At 40.2% G+C, this 26844-nt stretch overlaps 1 protein-coding gene across 1 annotated transcript; it reads right to left on the bottom strand.

The window, feature by feature from the left end:
- Window positions 1-742: 742 nt before the first annotated feature.
- On the bottom strand, window positions 743-26844 carry LOC148903475 (DENN domain-containing protein 2D-like). The gene is made up of 14 exons (XM_089003374.1): window positions 26549-26844; window positions 17517-17555; window positions 16869-16961; window positions 16427-16602; window positions 10023-10135; window positions 9847-9916; window positions 9693-9770; window positions 9280-9420; window positions 3847-3995; window positions 1885-2056; window positions 1709-1759; window positions 1530-1611; window positions 1205-1450; window positions 743-1030 (listed from the first exon to the last, which is right to left on the bottom strand). The coding sequence occupies exons 1-14, from the start codon at window positions 26610-26612 to the stop codon at window positions 963-965; spliced, it is 1542 nt and encodes a 513-aa protein (XP_088859500.1). The 5' UTR covers window positions 26613-26844; the 3' UTR covers window positions 743-962.

Genomic DNA, 26844 nt, shown 5'->3' with positions numbered 1-26844 from the left:
CCTTTTTGTGGCACATACCAAAATTAGTACATGTTTTTCAAAATAGCTGTTGAGCACCGCCTTACACATTTTTACTTTCCTGTCCCTCATTGTTAATGACCAGCATCAATATCAATAACAGATTAAATATATTTAATTAATGTCGACATTAGTTATGCATTGAAAGTCTCTCAGCATATACACAGCATTGTGACTAAAACCGTTTTAGCACATAGAGGAAAAAAGATGCAGTATTGATCGACGTGCTAGACGATTCAGAGGAAATTACATCAAGCTAGAGTGTTTCAATGTCTAAAACTCTTACAAAATCACGATTCTACACCTAAATGCCAGACAATTCAGTCATGCTACTTGTTTTTTTTCCCCATATGACAAATATGGTGCCTAAAATATGACACATTCCATCTTGTGCATGCAGAAATAATATTCTGAATTAGTAGAAACACAGCGGATATTAGAATTCAGCATCTGACTCAGACTTAACTACCTATAACCTCCACAGAAGTGCAGACGGTGGAAGTGAAAGAGCAGCAAGAATCGCTTGTTTGTTGTGCACTGTGCATCAATGGCGGTGTTTCAGCCACATCCTGTGTGCATGCTATTACTTTTTCAGATGTGTGGTTGCATTCCTACAAGTAGCACATTTTGTCATTCCATCAAATCAAAATTTAGGTTATGACGAAAACGTATATGTTGCGAAAGCGACCAACAAAAGATAAAGGGAACGACAGACAAAAATGAACACACTATGCAGATGGACTTGAAAACTTCTTTATTTGATTGAAATTATTTCCTGCTAACCAGCAATAGACTGTTAACCAGTGTTTTGAAAAAGTAGCAGCAATACAATTTGTCACTTAGCAAAATAAAATATTTAACAGAACATGACAAGGAAAAACAACAGTGCAAAATTCAATATCTGCAAAATAATATTCTGTTATATACACTCAATGTGACAAAAACTAGTGTTTCTTGGTCTTGTCCTTTTTCTTCTTTTCCTGGTATTCCACAATCTTTTTGTGAAATATTCCTACGGGGATAAAAACTGGAAGTTAACATAAGACAGATAAACTGTTTTTTCTCATCAGGACATGCACATTAACTGGATTCATAGCTACCATCTGTAGTATCATTTGGGAATTTAAATGTACCCGGTAATTGGAATTAAGCAAATGGAGAGCGCGAGCCTTGTTAAGACTCTCACCTTGCTGTGGTCCAGTCTGCTGTTGCTCCACCTCCTGGATGAAGAGATCAAACATCTGAGTCTGGATGAACTTTTTTACAAAGTGTCGTGTCGTCTTTGACTCGATGGCTTTATAGAAGCTCCTTTTCTCAAACACCTTCTGCTCTCCAGTGTGACTGCATTTCATGTAGGACATATAATGACCGACTGTTTTCACAAAGAACAGCAAGAAGGCCTCCGACACAACACGGTTCAAATCTTCTGTCGCTGAAAGAGAAGACACATTCGTTATGTTGAATGAACAACGAGAAAAATGTGATACTTGCAAGCACGGCAGTTGACCTACACGAGGCTTTCTTTCTCTGACCGAGTGCCTCTCGGATTTCACTGAGCAGTTTTGGGGGAAGAATAGAGCTCTCATCGCCAATCTACGTCAGGATCATTTTCAAAGCTTTTCATTTAATTTTTTAGAAAGGTGAGCACAATAATTACATGCAGCTGACAACAAATTATCTCAAGTCTTACAGAAACAATGAAGGTTTCCTTTTTGTTCTCTGATAAATCCACAATCAGTAGCTGTGAAAAATAAGAGACACGTAGAAAGAAGTGTCACCGTGGTGTTATATCGCACTGATGCCATTTTAGAACAAGAGAAGCACAAATGTAAATTTGTTATAGCAGTCAAAGAAAACTGCACTCACATCGCTTTGGTCAGTGACAAGGTCAAGCAGGCGTTTCTGTACTCCAAGCAAGTACGGTGTGGGTGCCATCACAACATCGATTAAAATCTCTGGAACGATGGAGATAAAAGTGTGCTGCCAGGTAAAGGGATAAAGAAGGGCTGCTACTGCATGTATGACCTGGGATAAAGTGCTGCAGAGAAAAAAAAGATGAGAGAAAAATGTTATTCACCCACCAATGTTAACAGAACGGAAGTAATACCAATTCATAATTTCTTTTATTTTAGCAACGTACACACCAAATTAATAGAAAATGCAACGTGTAATCATTCATTTTGTATGAGCTTAGTTTCAATGTGGAGAAAATACACGAAATTCAAAATAGACGAAGCAAACGCTAATTGAAATTCTAAAATAGTTATACAACCGTTGAGATATTGACCTATGAATTATCTGTTGCAGTACAACATTTTTATGCAGAGAACAAGCGTTTTCTTATCAAGGGTTTATTCTGTCCATTTTATAAGTGCCCTTCATAACTGTTGGGGGCTGTTATGGTTTTATTCATTAATTTCTTAAAAGATTGAATTTAAAGACATCCATCAAATTTTTTGTTGACATTACAACTTAGCACTACTATGACTTGTAATAAATTGTATTGACTTGTCTGAACCAAAATCAAAAATCATGTTGTTATCCTGTTTATAATTATACTTGTAAAAATACCACAGTTTATTGAATGATGAGCTATCTTCTTTTCCTTTCGGCTTTTCCCTTCAAGGGGTCGCCACAGCAAATCAGTGTCCTCCATCTTTAGAGATTTGATCCGCATGTGATAGGCTAATATCAATGTTTGCTTGTAATCTTTTAAGTATAATTCAAAGTCAACAGTTTCACCCAAGAAGCCACACTATTCAGTACTAGTATCAACAAAGTCGGATTTCAAGGAGTTTATATATACTGGTAGTCAGTGACATGCAGTCAGGGGAGGCAGGTGAGGCCGTGCCTCACCTGTCATCATGGAAATATCAAATAAAAAAATAAATTAAGCAGTTATATTTATTTAGTGATTTGTACTTTAAAGTTCTTTTCCATTTAACTTCACAATTTTTGGATTTTTTTTTCAAAATCGCTGAATTTTCACATTTACGTTCAAATACTAAGTAGACGAGCGGTGAGGCAGCAGCCGGCTGAGCCTCACCATGGATTGCACAATGACTATGCTAACTGTGCTGGCTTGCTCTGCAGTGAGACCGCATTGCTGTGGCTCTGCATATCGCTATTAAAGTGTTCAAACACTTTTAGTATATAAACTAAATTTCGACAGCGGGTGGTGAGCTGGTGTATATAATGTAGTCACTTTACATGATAAACAATGTACTACAGTGTTTATTTTATTTTAATCAAAACTGTGTGCATAGGTGAGGCACACAGTTCTCCTGCCTCATGACAGGGGGCGCTGGTGATTACAGAAATTCTTCTTGCGCCTCCTCGGCTGCAGAATAATAGAATTAGTGAGAGCAAGCTACCGTAAACAGTTAGCAAGTTATTTTTTGTGCTGCTTGGCCTTATTTTCAGAATGGAGGATCACATATCTAAATTGAAAGAAATAGAGAGACTTTTAAAACTGAAGAAAGATAAGGAAGGCTTCTACAAAGAAGGTATTGATGTCTTTCTTCAGAAGGACCGTCGCATGGACTTCATTTATAAGTAAAGGTAACAGCATAATAAGGTTTTTTTTTCATTCTTTTTTTTTCTATGCTACAGTTTATATAAAGAATGCTGACATGACATTTTAAACAAAACACGTTAACTGTTGCCAATCAAATGGTGAATAAGCTACTCTGTAGAGTTCATATGTTTGTAAATCTGACTGTGATGACGTCAGTGCCTCACCAGCCATGAACCTCACCGCACCTCACTGCCGGTAGTACTGTATATGAATCGTAGCGTGTGCTTGAGTACTGGGCGAATGCGCATTACCCCAACTCATCGGCAATGAAAATGATCCGTCTTTCAAGTACTGCGGCCGCAAACACCAGTAGCACGTCGTCATCTGTAAGGCATCTGAACAGCACTTCAAAGTTGACGTGTTCGAGCCAGGAATCAAATGGCCGCGTCAGTTTTATAATCTGGGAGGAGAGTTACCACTGTCACTAATATGGCACACAACGAAAAACAGGTCGCCACCCGACTTGGCATTTTCACTGACATTCAATTCAATATCATACGGCCACTGTATCATTTCCAACGATCGTGTTTATTCTTAGGACTGTTGCAGGTTACTTCTCTATTCTGATCACATTATCTACAAAACATAAAAAGGTGCTTTTGGTTTTTTTTCAAGGTCTTCCACCGCTAGGTACTTACTGCAGTAATTATAGCACAGAAATTGGCAGGTATCACTGAATAAATGTAGTAGTGAAAGCTGTTGAAACATGGTACATGGCATCATGCTCGGAGGTGTAAGTTGAGCAATGTGGGACAGGTTGAGACAGACCTCCAAACAAAGACACCCACTTTGAAGGATGAGTCTTTTCAAGCAATTACAAAAATGTAGCCTCTGTTATAATGTAGGAGAACTTTTTTAGACTAACCGCAAATGGCCATAAGACAGTCATTTTGTGACACTTTTTTTGTGAGCTTAAATTGAAATACTTCAGGGGCGGGGTAGTTGCAACAACATAATGTTCATTGAATAAGAAAATATAATATAATATGGCATATAATGTACACACAGACAGTACGCAAATATGTAAATATACATATCTCAGTTCAAATGGGTTTTTTTGTGACAGGAATGACCAAAGATAAATCATGAAAAGAAAACCCTTTTCTAACAAATATCATTTGCACAAGTCAATTGAAAAACATTAAAGCTTTTAGACAGGGAAAAAGTAAAAATGAACAACTGAGATAACGTGAGTGCACAAGAAGGCAGAGCCTCGTGTAACGGGGGTGTGGCTATGTTAGAATGAACCAATCACATTCACATTCTACTTATTCTTTTTCCTTTTCTCTCTCTTCATTTCATAACTTTGCTGCTGTGAATTGGGAATTTCTCCAATGTGAGACAAATAAAGGTTATCTCATCTCATCATCTCAAAAACATTTAAGATGGTGTCATTCTATCCCTTTTAAAGCCAAATAGTGCCTTTTCTGCTATTTTTGTATTACTACTACTAGTAATAATAATAATAATCATCATCATCATAATAATAATAATCATAATAATAATACACTTAATTTACAACCACCTTTCAAAGCACCCGAGGATATTTTACAATTAAAAGAACAATGAACACAGAACAATAAAACCATAAATAAAATGTAAAAATAATAAAAGATTAAACTAAACTGTGAATACAAGTCACATCTTAAAGGACAAGTGCAAGTGTTTCGACAGCATCAGAAGCCTTTTATTGTTCAAAGGTACAGTAATAGTCAGGAGAAGAGTAATGGCGTAAATATGGAACAACAGTGATGGGAATTTGTGTTAAAAATTCACCCAAAATTGATAAAAACTTGTAAATATGGGTTGATGCAATGCAGCTACAGATATCAATACGCCTTTCTTGATACTTGCACTATGTACAGTTTTTTATTAAACGGTTTTGCACATTACAGTATCCAGTTGACATTTTTATTTTGCTATGCTTAGAATATTTTGTTTTCTATCCTTTCACCCCCCCACCCCATCCCCTTTCAAATTGCTGCTGTAGACTGCAAATTTCCCCATTGTAGGACGAATAAAGGTTTTCTGATTCTGAAAAAGACGAGAAGCAAACTGGTCAGGGAAGCAACCAAGAGGCTGATAGCTAGACTGAAGGAGTTGCAGGAATTTGTGGCAGCCTAGCTAAGCGTCTGAACTATATTTGGTGTTAATCAAAGGCACTTTAAAAGGCAGCTGAATGCTGACTCTCATTTAACAAGTTGAACATATCTTAGTGTGAGTGGTTAATTCTGAACACCGCCACATGAGTTATAAGAGGATGTCAACACTTGCGCAACCGCATTACTGTCGTTGTACTCCCCCCTCTCTTGAAAATATTTATTTTTATTTCAATTGAATTGGAAATGTAGCCACAAGGGGGCACAAGCCAGTGTCTTATTGTGCCGGTCCCAAGCCCGGATAAATACAGAGGGTTCCGTCAGGAAGGGCATCCGCCATAAAAAAAATTGCCAAAACAAATATGCGAATCAAACCTGTGAATCCCGCTGAAGGCCTGAGGCCCGGGTTAACAACGGCCGCCATTGGTACTGTTGATCTTCAGGGTGCCAGTGGAAAATTGACTACTGTTGGTCGAAGAAGGAGAGGAAGGAGGTGTGCCCGGAGGAAAAGAGAGAAATGGAACGCCAAGAGTATGGAACTAAGAGTAGGAACTTTGAATGTAGGAACAATGACAGGTAAAGGTCGAGAGCTGGTTGACATGATGCAGAGAAGGAAGGTAGACATACTGTGTGTCCAGAAGACCAGGTGGAAAAGGAGCAAGGCTAGAAGCTTAGGGTCAGGGTTTAAGTTGTTCTATCATGGTGAAGACAGAAAGAGAAATGGAGTTGGGGTTATATTAAAAGAGGAGTTTGTTAGGAATGTCTTAGAAGTAAAAAGAGTATCAGATAGAATGATGAGTCTGAAGCTAGAAATTGAAGGCGTGATGTTCAATGTTGTTTGTGGGTATGCCCCACAAGTAGGATGTGAGCTGGCGGAGAAGGAGAAATTTTGGTTGGACTTTGATGAAGTCATACAGAACATCCAGAGAAGTGAGAGGGTTGTAATTGGTGGAGACTTCAATGGACATGTTGGCGCAGGAAACATAGATGATGAGGAGGTGATGGGCAGGTTTGGACTCCAGATGAGGAAAGCTGAAGGACAGATGGTGGTTGACTTTGCTAAGAGAATGGAAATTGCTATTGTGAATACTTTCTTTCAGAAGAGACAGGAACATAGGGTGACCTATAAGAGTGGAGGCAGAAGTACACAGGTAGATTAAATTTTGTGTCAACGGCGCCATCTAAAGGAAATCAGTGACTGCAAAGTAGTCGTTGGTGAGGTGTAGCCAGACAGCATAGGTTGGTGGTGTGTAGGATGACGCTGGCAGTGAGGAAGATGAAGAAACCAAAGGCTGAAGTGAGGACAAAATGGTGGAAGTTGAAAAAGGAAGAGTGTTGCATGACATTTAGGAAGGAGGTAAGACAAGCACTGGGTGGGCAAGAAGTCCTTCCAGATGACTGGCAAACTACAGCAAACATAATCAGAGACACAGGTCGGAAAGTACTTGGTGTATCGAGTGGAAGAAAGGTAGATAAGAAGACTTGGTGGTGGAATGGGGAGGTGCAGGAGTGTATACAGAGAAAGAGGTTAGCAAAGAAGAAGTGGGACACTGAGAGGACGGACGAGAGTAGACAACAGTAAAAGGAGATGCAGCGCACAGTTAAAGTAAAGGTGGCAAAGGCCAAACATGATGACTTGTATGCTCGGCTGGACAGCAAGGAAGGTGAGACTGATCTTTACAGGCTGGCGAGACAGAGAGACAAAGATGGTAAGGACCTGCAGCAGGTTTGGGTGATTAAGGATAGAGATGGCAATGTATTAACAGGTGCCAGTAGTGTGATGGCGAGATGGAAAGAGTACTTTGAAGAATTGATGAATGAAGAAAATGAGAAGGAACAAAGAGTAGAAGACGTGATTGTTGTGGACCAAGACATGGCAAACATTAGCAAGGATGAAGTGAGGAGGGCGCTGAAGAGGATGAAGGGGGGAAAGGCACTTGGGCCTGATGATTTACTAATCGAGGTATGGAAGTGTCTTGGAGAGGTGGCGGTGGTGTTCCTGACTGGGTTATTCAACAAGATCTTAGATGGTGAACAGATGCCTGAAGAATGGAGACGAAGTGTACTCGTGCACATTTTTAAGAACAAAGGAGATGTGCAGAGTTGTACTAACTACAAAGGAATAAACTTGATGAGCCATATAATGAAACTCTGGGAAAGAGTAGTTGAAGCTAGACTAAGAGCAGAAGTGAACATTTGTGAGCAGCAGCATGGCTTCATGCCAAAAAAAGAGTACGACAGTTGCAGTGTTTGCTTTAAGAATGCTGATAGAGAAGTACAGAGAAGGTCAGAAGGAATTGCATTGTGTCTTTGTAGATCTGGAGAAAGTGTACGACAGGGTGCCCAGAGAAGAGCTGTGGTATTGCATGAGGAAGTCTGGAGTGACAGAAAAGTATGTCAGAGCAGTGCAAGACATGTATCATGACTGTAAGACAGTTGTGAGGTGTGCTGTCGGTGTGACTGAGGAATTCAATGTGGAGGTGGGACTCCACCAGGGGTCAGCTCTGAGCCCCTTTTTATTTGCTATGGTGATGGACAGGCTGACAGACCATGTTAGACAAGAATCTCCTTGGACCATGATGTTTGCAGATGACATTGTGATCTGTAACGAGAACAGGGAACAGGTGGCGGAGAAACTAGAGATGTGGAGATATGCCCTGGAAATGAGAGGAATGAAGATCAGTCGCAGCAAGACGGAATATATGTGTGTGAATGAGAGGGATCCAAGTGCAAGAGTGATGCTACAGGGAGAAGAGATAAAGAAGGTGGAGGATTTTAAGTACTTGGGGTCAACTGTCCAGAGCAATGGAGAGTGTGGAAAAGACGTGAAGAAGCGTGTCCAGGCAGGCTGGAGCGGCTGGAGAAAAATGTCAGGTGTGATGTGTGATAGAAGGGTTTCAGCTAGGCTGAAAGGAAAGGAAAGTGTATAAAACAGTGGTGAGACCAGCCATGATGTTTGGACTGGAGACAGTGCCACTGAAGAAAAGACAGGAAGCAGAGCTGGAGGTAGCAGAGCTGAAGATGTTGAGGTTTTCTTTGGGAGTGACCGGGTTGGATAGGATCAGGAATGAGTACATTAGAGGGTCAACTCATATTAGATGCTTTGGAGAGAAAGTCAGAGAGGCCAGACTGAGATGGTTTGGACATGTCCAGAGGAGAGAGAGTGACTAGATCGGGAGAAGGATGCTGAGCTTTGAACTGCCAGGCAGGAGACCGAGAGGAAGACCGAAGAGGAGGTTTATGGATGTGGTCAAAGAGGACATGAAGGTAGCTGATGTGAGAGGAGGATGCACAAAACCGGGATAGATGGAGGACATTGATTCACTGTGGTGACCCCTGAGGGGAAAAGCCGAAAGGAAAAGAAGATTTCAGTTGGATTGGACATCGAGGGCAGAAAAAGTTTGGAAAATATTTTTATTGGTCTCACTGATGGCATCACTAAAACCCGGGATTTGAACAAAGATGTGGTTTATATCCACTCGATAATAAATGTTTAACATGAAGAGAAATGTAACATTTACACTTCATATACTCCAATCCACAGACTTTTGATAATGCTAAGTGGAGGTGTGGTAATGCTCTGACCTCAGTGCCCGACTCAGGAATGAAACTTTTAATCTCCACAGTGTTTCCTGGAGCTGGGAATGGAGCCTCCCGTAATTTCTGCATAAATGGGTAAATCATAGCCATGGAGATCTGCCGCCTCTTCTCAACCTCATCAAATATCTGCCCACAAAGAAAAAGACGAGTCATAAGACAATGAAGCAATAGAAAAAACGTTGGAAAGACTTGACTCTGTACTGGACTTGATATCTTATCATGAGGTCTGTGCTATAAAATTGGCTCAAGGCACACTCATATCCCAGTTCGGTCTCTAGTTGAAGTATAACGTGGAGATTCAAGATGTTTGCATGTTATTTGCAACAAAAAAGATACATTATTATTTTTTTTTTTCTTTCCTCTTCCAAAAAATCTTGACATACATTTGTTGAAATCACCTTTGAAAACAAACCAAAACAAGCCAAGCTGCTGATGATACAGTACGCCTCAGGGGGACGAGCACCCTTCCCGCCAGGCTGCAGGTTGGAGCGCAAAGTGGTTAGGATACATTACGACTACAGTATTTCTAGTTCACACAATCAACATGCTAACCAGGAGACGCCTGCAGTATCCATTTCTTCGGCTGCCGTCAATCTCCGTTAACACAAAGGAGAAGGTCTCACTGTCAACACGGGAAGAATATGATGATTGAGAGATGTTGCATTCCAATGAAACACAAATTAAATGTGGTCAAATGATTTCTAGAATGGCCATGTTTTCAGTTGTACCTGTGATATTCGGTCAAAGGGGCCCATTTGATACCTTCTGGGAAGCAGAAGAGTGTGATCGCCTTTAGTGTTCGCTCCTCTTCCTCCTTTTGAAATTTGGCCATGCCATCCCTCTGAATATATGAACATGTATAAAAGCAGACAAGTCAACAAGGACACAGTCACACGAACAATTTATTTAAACCTTTCATGCACCTTGATACCTTGATAAGCTATCACTGTAGTAACCGTTGTCCCCGAAAGGTTTACCTTTGCCATTGTCAGTATGGACCTCAGTACAGTGAGACCTCAACTTACGAACGCCTTATAATACGAACTTTTCATCATACGAACGTCAAATTTATGAAAATTAAGCCTTATAATAAGCACTATTTTCATAATACACACCCACCATGGCCGGTCCATCAAGCACACGACCTTCGGATCTGGCGAAAGTGATCTTCGGCGGTAGCACACGACTGAAAAGCGCTCCAGCCGGCGCTACTTTCCATAACCCTTGTCATTGAATGCACACGTCGATCGCCTACTTGGAGCTTTTTGCTGATAATTTTACTATTATGGGACCGGAAAATAAACACCACAGGCTCGTGTTCAGCCTCAGTTCAAATGTGGTGCGTTACTATGAATAAATTGAAGAAACTACCAGCCGTACACGTCTACTCTGCTCTGTTTATTTGTCATCCAAGACTTGGGGTGCATTCAGGTTCGAGAATAGCACACAACTTCTTATGACTCTAGGCCAGGGGTGGGCAAACTTTTTGACTCGCGGGCCGCATTGGGTTCTAAAATTTGACAGAGGGGCCGGGCCAGGAGCATTTGGAGGGAGTGTTTGGGCCGGAAATACTAAACCTAAAGCATTAAAGGACAACCGACGCCTGCGGACAAGTTATGTCCATAATTTATAAAATCTTCGACTGAGCGTATTTTACAAAGATTCCACAGCATATAGCTATAGTTTACGTTTTAAGACTTGCGCTGACTATTCATGAAGTCTTGTTTTCGAGTTGATGACAATCCCCATGTGACGTCATGTTTGGACCGCCCCTGACCGAGAAAGCGACATACAATGCATTTTGGGTACTTTGTTTTGTCTGAAAACTTCGTGTTGATCCGTGTTGATGGCGAAATTAGAAGGTAAACACATAAATAACGCCATGGTGAATCGTTGTGTGTTGCACCAAGACAACTATTTGATATTCGCTGACACTAATTCCCATCTGACAAATCAGCCCATTTCCAACGGAACTTGGGCGCAATCTTCTGCAATTTCTGGGTGCTACATTGCTGTCATTGACGGCTTGAATTGATATGGGAGGACTCCTTGAATCAATTGCAAACATTTATGCTTTCCTCTTCAGAACTATTTGAATCATATTCATAACTGGATGAGTAACAAGAAAACATGTTCTCCGAATCTGAAGCCATTGTTTTGATTCTCGAGCAAGGCAAGACGTATTGGCGTGACGTCACGAACAGGGGGGTGGGACCTTCTGAAACTGGCCATTTCCGGATTCATTTTGAAGTCATTTTTATTGGTGTTTTTCATTTAACTAAAAATATCAGCCTGCCTGATTTGGGTATTTTAGATGCTATAAAACGTTTTTCTGATGTCAGTGGGAAACACAAAAAAATGGTGCCGGTTGTCCTTTAAATGTAGTGTGTACAAACCTCATAGCACAGTAAGAACCCAATTTATTAACTGTCTTTCAAATGTGAAAAATATCCCTGATCAGTTAATAAATTTGTCTCAAGGAATATGGCGTTTACATACTATTTCGCAGATACTTGGAGGAGGAAATGGAAATAGATTAAAATACCATATGCACTGTGATTCATCAAGATTGCGTCTGTTTTTAATAAGTTTTCATTGATGGGGCAAAGTTAAAGAAATCAACATTTATTGAAAAATGGAATCACTTTCAACATTCAAAACATATTATTCCACAACGAAATATTCAAGCTCAATAATACCTACTTGTGTTAAATTCCGCCAAATCATAGATGGTTTGTCCTGACCGCGCGCTCAACAAACTCCTCACTGACGCCCTCGCCTTAACGCGCAAACAATACACGTGTACCGTCGCCGAGCACACAAACATAGACTACCTGCAGTTGAAATTTGCATACTCGGCACGGCAGCCAATCAGAAGCCTGCTTCTTTCTTCCGGACTTTCGCAAGCGTTATAAAGTTGTGCATTTGCATGTCATTTTCCAAAATAGATGCACAGAACCTCAGCCCAGAAAAAAAGATTCAAAAGAAGCTAAGAACATATGTGACGCTACAAAACGTAAATTTACATTAAACCGTGACTGTAAAGTGTACGTGAGACTTATGAAAGGGGCTTAGTGGCTCGTAGATAGCAAAGCAGACGTTGCATTGTGCACCTCAATGACAATCGACTACTGCAGCACAATCTACAGCCATGCACATTTACCGTAAATTAAGCAAGGTAGCATTTGTAGTAGGTACGTTCTTGATTTAAAAAAAACTTTATGCTTTGTGACAATGTTTTTTAATGTGATTAGTTGTCTCATTGTGCTTCAAGTTGTGAAAAATGGGGCAGGCAACTTTTCCGTTATCTGCCCTGTTCTTCGCTAACTTTTTGTCATTAGTTTTTCATACTGTTTTTACTATAATTTGGGCAAATTCGGCGGGCCGGATTAAAAAGGCTAATATGTATGTGGCCTGCGGGCCGTAGTTTGCCCATTCCTGCTCTAGGCTGTTTGGAAAGCATTGTCTAACTGAATGAGCGGTGACAAACACTTGCCAACTTTTTTGTGTTGCTACACTTGAACGCACCCCCCTGTCAAGATGCGATAGAAGTGATTGTGAATGGCCAAAGGGTAGAGTCATGTGTCATGGTAAGCCAATCAGAGCTAGTGTTTTCACACACACCAGAACAGTGTGTCAATAGACACGCTAAATTGTCACGTGCGAGATGACAGCTCGGGCGTGGCTGTCGCTCGCGACACTTAAATTTCATTTCATTTCAACAAGTCACTGGCACCTCACCAGTGACATGATTACGACGGAAGTGCATCGCTATGTCTTGTGCTCCAAAAGTTTGCTTGTGCTCCAAAAGTTTACTTTGCACGAGGTGATTGTTAGACGCGAGTGTGCCATTTTATTCGTCCCGCCCGCCTTCTTTTGTCGCGTTTTATTCCGCGTCCGTGGAATCATCGGACTCGCGCCTTTTGTTGTCATAAAATCTCTGCCAGCACCTATGGGACTCAAAGTGAATGCAGATGACATCGAGGACCTTGTTGCTGACCATAATAAGGTCATCAACACAGAGAATTTGATTTGCCTTCAAGAGGACAAGCAGAAGCAGGCCATTCAACACTACTAGGGTTAGTTGATGTGCAGGCTTTTATTGAACAGTTCCATTCAGAAAAGGCTATAAGAATCATCAACATGATGAATGATAATGTGATTCCTCAGTTTCGTAAGACTTTACAAGTCAGAAAGCAACAGGTGTCAATTAAGAGCCATCAATGACCATCACAAATGTAAATAAAGTGACTTTATTATACAGTGCAGTGTATTTCTTTCATTCCAATACAATAGCACATTTATTATACATAGGATAAGGTAGGTTGTGTGTAGTTTTAAAAGGCAACCGACGTCACTTTTTGGTTTTTTAACTGACATCAGAAAAACGTTTTATAGCATCTAAAATACCCAAAACATGCAGTATGATATTTTTATTCAAATGCAAAACACCAATAAAAATGACTTAAAGTGTCCAAAATCTGCAAAAAAATTGAGCTGCGAATTGGGCATTTTCAGAAAGTCCCGCCCCTAGTTCGTGACGTCACGCCAAGACGTGTTGCATTGCTGGAGAATAAAAACAAACGCTTCAGATTCGGATAATATGCTTTCTTGTTACACATCCATTTATGAATATGATTCAAATAGTTCTGAAGAGGAAAGCATACATGTTTGCAATCGATTAAAGAATTTATTCCGTGTCATTTTGAGGCAAACGGGCGAGGGGGAATGTCTCACCCAAAAAGGGGCAATGAAATGGCCACCGAGCTGTGAGGAATGAATCAGCCCGTTTCCACAGGCTGATAAATTCTTCAATGGAGCTTGGACTCCCTCTGCTGGCGGCTTTTTGATGTAAAATAAGGTTTAAAAAAAAAACAGTACAGCAAAATACATTGACGTGATGGAAGGACCGCTACAATGCGTCTTTTTTACGGTGAACGGCGGTCCTTTTCTGACGTCAAAAACAAGACTTCCTGAATGTTCAGCGTGAGTCTTAAAATGTAAAATATAGCTAAATGCGGTGGAATCTTATTAAAATACGCCCAGTAGAAGTCATTTGAAGTCATTTTACAAATTATGGACACAACTTGTCCGGAGACGTCGGTTGTCCTTTAAGGCTTATTTAGTTGAAAAGTATATTTTATGGAAACCTGGAAACGGATTATTCCCATTTTAATGGTTTCCTATGGGATTTTTTTTTTAGATACACACACTTTTCGCCTTACACACTCTGTCTGGGAACCAATTAAGTTCGTAAGTTGAGGTCTCACTGTATTAGGAATGTGGAAAAAGGGCCCCACTTCCGCTAAAATTCCACTAGTCAAATCTATTTAATTAATTGAATCTAATGGTGTAATATTGCAAATGTATTGTAAATGATGAAAAGGTTTTTTCAGCCGTCATCTGTACTTCTTTGAAGGTGTCGGACGTTTCGCTTCTTATCCAAGAAACTTCGTCAGCAAACTAAAGTCTTACTGGTAGTTATATATATATCCCTACTGTCCAGACATGGCGGTGCCGGTCTCTGCTATGATAAGTCCCTGGCTCTCAGGTTGGGGGGAGCAGGGACCTATCATAGCAGAGTCCGGCACCGCCATGTCTGGACAGTAGGGATATATATACAGTGAGACCTCAACTTACGAACACCTTATCTTACGAACGTCAAATTTATGAAAATGAAACCTTATAATAAGCACTATTTTCATAATACATACCCACCACGGCTGGTGGAGTAATCTTCGGCGGAAGAACACCAAAGCACACAACCTTCGGATCTGGCGGAGTGATCTTCGGCGGAAGCACACGACCGAATAGTGCTCCAGCCGGCACTACTTTCCACACCCCCTCTCATTGAATGCACATGTCGATCGCCTACTTGGAGCTTTTTGCTGATAATTTTACCAAGATGGGACCGAAAAAAAACCCACCACAGGCTCGTGTTCAGCCCAAGAAGACACAAAATAAAATCACCGTCGCTGAGAAGAAGGAGATAATTGAAATACACAAACGAGGTGTGCGTTTGTTTGATTTAGTGGCCGAGCACGGCTATGCTAAGTCCACCATTGCTACAATTCTCCGGAACGGAGAAGCCATCAAAGGTGCGTCTGGTGCAAAAGTTGTTTCCGTGCTCTCAAAGCGACGGTCTCGGGCAATCGAAGAAGTTGAAAAACGTCTGTTAATTTGGATTAACGAAAAGCAGCTATCCGGCAACAGCGTGAGTAAAGCTATTTTATGCGAGAAAGCACGGCGAATTCACGCCGATATCGCCATGCGCCAACCTGGAAGTTCGGCGCTTATTGAGGATTTTAAAGCCAGTAACGGATGGTTCGAGAACATCTGAGGGCGAGCAGATGGCTGCAGCATCAAGTGAGCTCATAAAGGCAAAGTGGAATGATGTGCAGGCTTTTCCGAACAGTTCCATTCAGAAAAGACTGTGGCTATGACAATCATCAACATGATGAACGATAATGTGATGCCTCAGCTTCGTAAGACATTACAAGTCAGAAAGCAACAGGTGTCAATTAAGAGGTTTTTAATCAGCAAAAATGATGAGGAGTCTCCAAAGAAAAAAGAAGAGAAGCCACACCAGAGGTTAAGTTACCAACAGTCCTTATGGAAGGTGACTCCTTCCATAAGCCATCAACGACCATCAAAAAGGTAGATAAAACTTTATTTTACAGCAGTTTATTTCTTTAATTACAGTCCTCATGTAATGTGCCTCCCTTTGTGACTTTATGATACAATGCAGTGTATTTCCTTCATTACAATACAATAGCACATTTATTATACATAGAATAAGGTATGCTGTGTATAGTTTTAAGGCTTATTTAGTCAAAAACTATATTTTATGGAAACCCGGGAACGGATTATTCCCATTTCAATGGTTTCCTATGGGATTTTTTTTTTAGATACACACTTTTCGCTGGGAACCAATTAAGTTCGTAAGTTGAGGTCTCACTATATAGGGCCTAAACTACCAGTAAGATTTTAGTTTGCTGACGAAGTTTCTTGGATAAGAAGCGAAATGTCCGACACCTTCAAAGAAGTACAGATGACGGCTGAAGAAACCTTTTCATCGATGGACCACTCCTGTACGACTGAGAGTTTACACAGCGATATTGTACAAACCAACCTTCGGAAACTGGTAGCTGATCTGAGGCTCATAGCTGTTGCCATCTTTGTTCTTCTTGAGGCTGACCACCACCAGGTACTCGAAAAAGTACTGACCACTGACAAAACGTCGTTGCCTAGTAGATTTGTCTTCCCCTTTCAGGCCTGGCGGCTCTGGAGGATCTTGCTCTTTCACTCCTTGAAAGACATGATGACATGTTTTAACAGAACTGCTTCAACTGTTATCATTCATTGCGTTATCAAATATATTTCAAATTTGACATCATCTGAAGTTTAAAAGGCACTTATCCAAAGTAAGCAGTAAACTACACTTCCACAAGCACTGATTGCTCACAAACACTAACAACACACTTAAAAGCAAATGTGTTAGAAGATGCAATAAAAGAAAGAAGCTCCAAAAGCAAAATATTTTTAGTGATGTGAATATAGAATGTAAAACTTACTATCTCTTTTGCCTCTTCGGAAAGAAGACCACATAGCACTCAGCCTCTTGAGTGCTTTTGGTCGCCCACTCCCATCTTCACTTGGGATCCTGCCTGTTAGGGAAGTAATGATAGTTTAATTCATACAAAAAATATTTACACAACACTATACGTTAATTCAACCCTTTGACTGACTGCGGAAATGTTACTCATACATCAAGGAGAAGACTATTAGTCTACAACAGAGGCATAGTATTGATAGCACTAAAAAACAAATAACCTGACAGGATTGCACCATTGGCCACCATTCAACAGAGGATTGTAGTTAAAGTTAGCCCTTTTAAACTAAAAAGAATAACGTTCCTCGAAGTTTGGAGTGGAAATTTGGAATCCAACTTGTTGCTGCTGTTAAGAGAATTAGGGAATGGAGAATTGGGACACTAATCTGAGCTCCATTCTTCTTGGTATCATTTTTGAAAACTACATTTTCCAAAAATATGCAACGTTTAGTCCAATGCAACTTCTATATTGAATGATTTTTTTCTTCTGGTCTCAAGTCAAGCCTGTTTCTCTATATGTCAGCGAATGGCTGACGATTAGTCGACAGTGCATCCTGCCTCTTGTCCAAAGTCACAATATTTAAAATGGTAGGATGGATGATTGCCTTACCAGCAACATCCAAGATCAAGTTACTTTTGGGCTGCTCACCTAGAAAACACAGAAACTTTAGGTGAGTTGATAGATTACAAAAGTTGTTTCACACACAACACACACAAAAAGGAGTCCAAGATGGCGCCCGAGTAGGCAGCCGTCAGCAAGTGCTCTGATGAGCCTTGCTTTTTTTGTTGTTTTTGTCTTGTTTTTGTGTTTTCTTTTGTCACTTTGTGCGTCGTGTGGAATGGATACGGATTGTTTTTCAGCATTTTTGACCACGACATTCATCAAGGAGGAGACTGTGCTGAGCGGTTGCGGCTTTTCGGCAGCATGAATATGCCAGTACTGTTTTTGAAAGGGAGGAATGCCGGTGCCATTCGACTGTCATTGCTGGACAGCTCTGGGGCCATTGTGTTTTTTTGCGCCTGTAATGGGCAGCATCTTCACAGCCCCGCTTTGTTCAGTGGAAGGTCGGTGCTGTTGGACAGTCTGCGGCTGGATGGATACATGGCTTGAGGAGCCCGCGATAAGAAGGAAGGAGTGTCAGCGCAGAGCGCCGATGTTGTCAATGGATGCTACAGGTGCGTGTTTGCTTTCAACATTTAGCTTGTAGTCGACGTGCACATTCCACCATGATGTCCCTGATCCACTGGTGAAGAGACGCTTTGGTCCTCTCCTCTTTCATCTGGAACTGCTTTATGTAACAAAGAGGGTACAGAAAGTGCTTAAGAATGAATGTTTCTCTGTGTCTTTGTGTTGTCATGTTATTTGTTATATTTTTTTTTGTCCTTTTGACTTCAAGACGGCGCCGCGAGAGTGGCTGCCTTTCCAGCAGCTCCTATGTTTTAGTTTTCTACTTTCATTTCTTTCATAACTTTGCTGCTGTGAAATGTAAATTTCTCCACTGCAAGACTAATAAAGGCAAATCCAATCCAATCCAATTCAAATGACCCTTACTTGTCACAGTAAAGAAACACATAAAATGGAATTACAAATACTGTATTTTCCAGTGAATAAGGCACCCAAAAACATTCATATTCTTGAAAAGGTGACCCTGCGACTTATATGCAGGTGCGCCTTATATCGGAAGTAATATTGAGCCACGACAGGTCTCACAATTACTGTCAGCAGCCACTGACTCCATTTCCCCCAACCATAGAAGAAGTATATGGCAGAAGCATAACCACAGCCTCTACTGCAGTGTCTTATATGTGGCGTGCCTTATATTTGGAAACTTTTATATATTTCTGTACTGTATTTGGATACCTTTCATTCATTCATTCATTCATTCATTCATTCATTCATTCATTGCGCCTTATACTCCGGTACATCTTATATACGGAAAAAGTTTGAAATTACAACATTCCTTGAGGGTGCGCCTTATATACCGGAAACTATGGTACACATATAAATTAGTTGTTAACAGAGCAGTAATTTGTCTCCAGGGAGACCTCTCCTCGTAAAAAGCTTCCACTTGTGTTTTTATTATTTTATCTACACAGCACCAAAAGCAGAACTTTAAACTTTCAACAGATAAATAAGCTGCAATGGAACCAAAACTCACTGTGAGGTTGATTTGGTTTGATTCCAGCTACTTTTAAGGACTTCGGGCCAGCCAACACTTTCCATAACATTGACAATGCCAAGCTAAAAAGTAGTAGAAGTTTGTTCTGAGAGATTAATAGCATAGAAGCACAGCAGCTTTCTATGAATTTTCTCTTCTTTTAAGAACACCGTGGCTAGACACCAGTCGGAGGTGATTAATTTTCTCATTGACAATAAAATCTTCTGTGAAAAATTAGCACTGAATGAATCACAAATGCCCGGGATATTAAATTTATTGCCAGCTTTATTCAACAAATATTTGTGGTGACTTGATGAAAAATTTTCGAGCTGTTTTGGCTCTTTCAAAATATTTTGTTCTCTGACTAAAATCATAAGACACATGCGGTATGTGTGCATAAACACAAGAGGAGGAATTTCCAGCATTGCTGATTGCTAATGTTCAGAAGATTTTTTTGTTATAGCCTTGTACATTTGCTTTGCTGATAGAGATTTTATCACTGTTGTTGTTTTTGGAGAAATGGCAACCTAGTATTTCACTAGTCTGTCCCAATAATTCATAGAGCGCGCTAAACGCACTGGCAGGCTGCTTAAAACATTTGTTTACTTCAGACTGCAGGGAAAGAATTTTCATACTTGTGCTGCATTCACATCTCCTGGGATTAGAAACAATCTCTAATGAACAGTCTCAAACAGATCCTTTAAATGGTAAAAAGGACAGACAACATTATTTAAGAGAAAGGAAAAACAAACAATTCACTTAGCTTTAACGCAAGCTACAACCTAAGAATATTCAATTACAGTACCCCAAGAAGCATACTTTTTGAATTGTGGGAGAAAGCCAGAGTACAGCGAGAGAACCAATTAAAGCACACATGCATACAAACCCCACCTCGGACAAATGTGTTGTAATATAATACCAAAAAAAAGTGGCAGAGTCGCCCAAAACCCCACTGGGAAGAATGTTTAAATCCTCCACTCATACTGGGAACCTAAATGTTGTGACATGCAGAAACATGAGTCTGTCCCACAAAACAAGTTCAACAATATTAGAATATCCACAAGTCAGCAAGTACTAGTCATTTACAAATGGTTAAAGTTGACAGTGTGCTGATTCAGTGCAGCCGTCTTCATTACCTTACAGCAAAGTTTGCATGAAGTGGGTCATGATGGCAAAAGATGACTCATACCAAACAAGCGTCATCAAGAGAAAATCACCAAACTAAACAAATGTTAGCAATAGGAAAGTACGGTAGTTAAACATTTAGTAGATGGGAAAAGTCTCAGTTACAGCTAGAACCACATTTGTCAATGTATTGGCTAATAACTTTATTTTAATAAATGGCCGTCTATGACACACACACATGCACACTCTTCATTAAATCCAAGGGAACTTCATTTATATTCTCTCTTGGATACAAAAATAAATACATCAGTAAGGACTGTGAACTAATCCATACTATGCTCAATTCTACTTGCACCACAAAAATGTCAAATTAGAATCAGTGTGGTGAGTTAAAAAAAAAATTATATATATATATATATATATATATATATATATATATATATATATATATATATATATATATATATATATATATATATATACAGTAAAGTCTCGTTATATCGATACTCAAGGGAGTCCGAAAAAATATCGACATAACCGGGACTATCGATATATCCGATCCTGCGCCGAACTGCATTAAACAAAAGCCGCCAAAAGAGGGCAGCCAAGCGCCATATAAGAAACGGAGCTGGCCATTAGCTCCCTTTTTTGTTCCCCCAATGTTGCCTCAAAATGGCACATATAATTCTTTAATGATTGTAAACATGTATGCTTTAATCTTCAGAACTACAGTGTATTTGAAACATATTCATAACTGGATGTGTAACAAGAAAGCATATTATCCGAATCTGAAGCTATTGTTTGGATTCACAAGCAATGCAAGACGTCTTGGCGTGAAGTCATTTTTATTTGCATTTGAATAAAAAGTGACATCGGCTGTCCTTTAATACACAGTATGGAATGTTAATAATTTTCAAAATCATCGCGCTTCAGCAGACAAAACAAGAAACATTGTTGCAAAAAACGATTGCATTCATATACAGTACAGTGGGCATGTACATAACACAACAGGGAAACTGCAACGCTTACATCTTACTGTATTATGTATACAATTTAAAAAAGTCATCAATCTTCTTCTGCTTCCCATTTTTACCTTTTAACACAAACACTTCAATCTCGTCTGCTACACACGAGCTAGCGTCTGAAAATGAAAATGGCTCTGCTACACGAGTGCTGGGCACGTAACCAAGTCACCTGACCAAGTCGACCAATGGCGCGACCGATGGCGTGTCACGTGACAAAGTCACACGGCCAAGTCAACCAATAGCGCGACCGATGGCGGCTCATGTGACCAAGTCGACCAATGGCGCGACCGATGGCGGCTCCCGTAACAAGACACGTGACCAAGTTGACCAATGGCGCGACGGATATATCGATGTAAACAACAAAAATGGCCGGCGGGGGATGAAAAGGAGCACCGTAATAACCGGACTATCGTAACAACCGGGTATCGTACTAAACGGTACTAATTATACATAAAAAGACTAGAAATGTGCAAGGGAAACAAAAATAATATCGTAATAAGCGGTACTATCGATATAACCGATATCGATATAACGAGACTTTACTGTATATATATATATATATATATATATATATATATATATATATATATATATATATATATATATATATATATATATATATATTATGGGGATCAGATTGTGTTTCGTTAACATATTACCACATACTGCGTATAACATACATTAACGGGAAACTGGCTCATCTATATCGTCATTAAAGAGAATGGACATGTCCTAGCTGCAGTAAGGTAAACAAAGCACTTTAAATCCCATAATTTGAAAATCATAATGTTTACATTTTAATTACTAAAACACAGAATGCACATGCTGAAAACATTGCGGTTATATTATGAAGCATCACATATTGTTTTTGACAAAAAAGTCCCAACAAATCAAGCATTGTCAAGTATGAAGTAACTGGATTCGAGCCGTTTTGAATAAAGGAGAAAAAAAGTCCTGTTCAACAAACCGAACACCCAGGGGGTCCTGAACAAGTCACAACAGCATGCTGTCAATTCAAAAGGAACGGGAACGGTATGATCCAGGGAAAATCTGTCGTAAAGAGACCCAAGTACAGTGAGACCTCAACTTACAAACACCTTATCTTACAAACTTTTCGTCTTACAAACGTCAAATTTCTGAAAATTAAACCTTATAATAAGCACTATTTTCATAATACACACCCACCACGGCTGGCGGAGTGATCTTCGGCGGAAGCACACGACTGAACAGCACCAGAGGTTACGTTACCAACAGTCCATATGGAAGGTGACTCTCCTTCCATAAGCCATCAATGACCATCAAAAAGGTAAATAAAACGTTATTTCTTTAATTACAGTCCTCATGTAATGTGCCTCTCTTTCCAAACAGCAATTCCCTTTGACATTCGACCTCCAACGTCATTCCATCAAGCCATCAATGACCATCACAAATGTAAATTAAGTGACTTTATGATACAATGCAGTGTATTTCTTTCATTACAATACAATAGCACATTTATTGTACATAGAATAAGGTATGTTGCGTGTAGTTTTAAGGCTTATTTAGTTGAAAAGTATATTTTATGGAAACCCGGGAACGGATTATTCCCATTTTAATGGTTTCCTATGGGAATTTTTTTTTTTAGATACACACTTTTCGCCTTACACACTCTGTCTGGGAACCAATTAAGTTCGTAAGTTGAGGTCTCACTGTACTGTGAGACCTAAAAGGTTTGCTTCAGACAACGGGACACAATAATCGCTCTTTTCAGGCGGACTGGTACACACGAAAAGGCTGGCTGTGTGGATGTCCAGCAAGAAACCGCCTTTTCTGCTTTTCCTGCCTTCTGTTCTCAACTTGTGACAATGTCGGGACTCAAATGGGATATTGCGACCTGAAAATTTTACAACGGAGCCTCATCAAACATGAGCGAAGACTCAACATCAGCATCACAATGCTAAGGTAAAGGAGAACCGGGAGATTTTAAAAGATCTCATCAATGCCACCTGCTTCCTTGCCAAACAACAGCTGGCATTTCGTGGAAATGATGAAAGTAAGGGCTCTGCTCATCGTGGCAACTATGTTGAACTATTACATGCTTTCGCTCAGAAAGATGACAGGCTAGCGAGTCATTTTGGGACATCCACTATATTTTCTAGCCTGTGAAACAGAATACAGAACGATTTAATTGAAGCAGTTGGTGATGTCATTAGAAATGACATTAAAAAGGAGATTGGTGCAGCCCCATTTGTTGCTGGAGAAGTAGACGAGATTGTCACTCTCAGCACTGAAAACATACGGAACAGGACTGATCAAGGACGACTTTCTTCACTGGCAGTGATCTCCGTTGAGACAGAGAGACTTTTAAAACTGAAGAAAGATAAGGAAGGCTTCTACAAAGAAGTTATCGATGCCTTTCTTCAGAAGGAGCGGCGCATGGACTAAAGGTAACACGATAAAAACGTTTTTTTAATTATTTTTTTTCTATGCTACAGTTTGTATATATAAAAAATGCTGACATGAAATTTTAAACAAAAGACGTTAACTGTTGCCAATCAAATGGTGAATAAACTACTCTGTAGAGTTCATATGTTTGTAAATCTGACTATGATGACATCAGTGCCTCACCAGCCATGAACCTCACCGCACGTCACTGGTCTGGAGTGACAGAAAAGTATGTCAGAGCGGTGCAAGACATGTATCATGAATGTAGGACAGTTGTGAGGTGTGCTGTTGGTGTGACGGAGGAATTCAAGGTGGAGGTGGGACTCCACCAGGGGTCAGCTCTAAGCCCCTTCTTATTTGCTACGGTGATGGACAGGCTGAACTACGATGTTAGACAAGAATCTCCTTGGACCATGATGTTTGCAGATGACATTGTGATCTCTAGCGAAAACAGGGAACAGGTGGCGGAGAAACTAGAGGTGTGGAGATATGCCCTGGAAAGGAGAGGAATGAAGATCAGTCGCAGTAAAACGGAATATATGTGTGTGAATGAGAGGGATCCAAGTGCAAGAGTGATGCTACAGGGAGAAGAGATAAAGAAGGTGGAGGATTTTAAGTACTTGGGGTCAACTGTCCAGAGCAATGGAGAGTGTGGAAAAGAGGTGCAGAAGCGTGTCCAGGCAGGCTGGAGCGGCTGGAGAAAAATGTCAGGTGTGATGTGTGATAGAAGGGTTTCAGCTAGGATGAAAGGAAAAGTGTATAAAACACCAGCCACGATGTTGGGACTGGAGACAGTGCCACTGAAGAAAAGACAGGAAGCATAGCTGGAGATAGCAGAGCTGAAGATGTTGAGGTTTTCTTTGGGAGTGACCAGATTGGATAGGATCAGGAATGAGTACATTAGAGGGACAACTCATATTAGAGGCTTTGGAGAGAAAGTCAGAGAGGCCAGACTGAGACGGTTTGGACATGTCCAGAGGAGAGAGAGTGACTATATCGGGAGAAGGATGCTGAGTCTTGAACTGCCAGAAAGGAGACCGAGAGGAAGACCAAAGAGGAGGTTTATGGGTGTGGTCAAATAGGACATGAAGGTAGCTGGTGTGAGAGAAGAGGATGCACAAAACCGGGATAGATGGAGGACATTGATTCGCTGTGGCGACCCCTGAAGGGAAAAGCCGAAAGGAAAAGAAGAAAATTCCATGCCATTTTGAGGCAACATTGGGGAGAAACAATCGCCAGAAAAGAGGCACAAAATGGCGACCTCCTGTGGCCACCTCCGTTTCCACAGGCTGATAAATTCCTTATATGGAGCCTGGCCACCCTCTTCTGGCGGCTTTTGGGTGCAACCCAATGTTTTCAGACCAAACAATACAGAAAAATACATTGACGTGATGGAAAGACTGCTACAATGTGTCTTTTTTTTTCGGACAGGGGGCGTTCCTTTAGTGACGTCACGTATGGACTCGTCACCAACTCAAAAACAAGACTTCCTGAATATTCAGCGCGAGTCTTAAAACGTAAAATCTCGGTATATGCGGTGGAATCTTTTTAAAATACGCTCAGTAGAAGTCATTTGAAGCCATTTTACAAATTATGGACACAACATGTCCGGAGACGTCGGTTGTCCTTTAAAACTTAGAAGTGTCTGATTGTTTGCAAGCACCACAAATTTTAACAATGTCAAACCCGCTAGCTGGCCCAAATTGAGGACAGGTTTCATTGTTGTGCAAAGTTGTGCAAATTATTTTGGGCTGTTGGTGCGACAAGGACACGAGGAGAGGATTTTTTCCCTACAATAGCTGATTTATAGCATTCCCTCACACTCTCCATATCAATCCATGTTCCAGACCAAACAAGTATCTAAAGCTAAGTAATAATTGAAAAAAGAAAAGTAATAATTGAAAGAATTTTATAATAATTGTTTGTGAGCAGCTGTAAAAAATGTGATACTAATCCACCCGATTGATAGGAATTGATATCGGTGTCACTCGTGAATAATTGCGATTGTAAATGACAGCATAAAATCCTGATTGGAGCACCCTTAATTACAGTGCGAAACAAAAGTATAAATTTCATAGGTTAACCTCATTTCATTTGCATAAAAACATACTGTAACAAAAGATTTATATACAGTATATTAATGTAAACAGACAATATATTGTATTCACTATATACGTAGTTACAATCCACAGAAAAACTTATCCTGTGACTGTAAAGTGACCTTGAGAGTTTTGAAAGGCGCTTATAAATGAAATGTATTATTATCACGGGCAGAAAGTTTTTAACTTCGATAGTTGTATTTTTTTTTCTTTCACATGTAAATATTATTCATAAAGATATTTATCTGCGTTTCTAACTTAAATGACTGAGTTACTTCCGGGTTCAGTGAATGCTGGCGCGTGTGGCTGCCGCTTCTCACCCACAGAAAAACTTACCCTGTGACTGTAAAGTGACCTTGGGAGTTTTGAACGGCGCTTATAAATGAAATGTATTATTATTATTATTATTATTATTATTATTATTATTATTATTATTATTATTATTATTATTATTGAGTGTTGACGTTGCGAGTGACTCGGGCGCCCCCGCTTGCGTATTTGGGTCGCCATTTAAAACAGAATTCCGTTGTAAAACGAGGACCGCGAAGTCATGTAGTTCGTTAATTTACGGTTTTTGTCACCCTCATCAAAAAATACAAACGTTGGAGACCATAGTTCAGAATTTAAAGGGGTAAAGCTATTGGAAAACATCTAAAGGCACCTGTCAGCACCATACGTGGACACGGTAAACACAGCAACAGCTTTCTTTCGATGAAAACAGTGGAAATCACCTGTACTTTATTACAAACCATGTCTCTTTCTGTCAAAGAAGAGCAGCTATAGCAACTGCATTGGTTGTTAACAACTTACTCCATCTACTTCTGAAGTCCGTCGAGCGGCGTCCAGCACGTCTTCTCGTGACCGTTTCACTCATCGCTGCCTTACTCCTTTACGACAACTTTGAGTTCTATGTATCAAGAAAGGGCCTAAAACAACATAGGTAGCGCATGTCGCCCATTTCGCTTCACGTCTAAACGCACCATCATCGCGTGTGTGTATGAGACGAGTGCTGTGCAGTGTGCACACACAGGCTGAAGCAGCGCTGCCTTCATGTCCAACCTAGTGCGGTGGGATTTCTTGAAATTTGCCAATAAACGTTCCCCAGA

Source organism: Hippocampus bargibanti, linkage group LG01 (assembly GCF_051943395.1).
Source record: "Hippocampus bargibanti isolate YZ-2025 linkage group LG01, ASM5194339v1, whole genome shotgun sequence".
Taxonomy (NCBI): domain Eukaryota; kingdom Metazoa; phylum Chordata; class Actinopteri; order Syngnathiformes; family Syngnathidae; genus Hippocampus; species Hippocampus bargibanti.
This window is presented reverse-complemented; position numbering and strand designations above follow the sequence as displayed.

Coding starts and splice junctions, on each gene's coding strand:
- LOC148903475 (XM_089003374.1), bottom strand. CDS start 26,612: ATGAGTGAAACGGTCACGAGAAGACGTGCTGGACGCCGCTCGACGGAC. Junction 16,962..17,516: donor CTTGATCTTGGATGTTGCTG/GTAAGGCAATCA, acceptor CTTCCCTAACAG/GCAGGATCCCAAGTGAAGAT. Junction 9,771..9,846: donor GATACTGCAGGCGTCTCCTG/GTTAGCATGTTG, acceptor TCCAACCTGCAG/CCTGGCGGGAAGGGTGCTCG.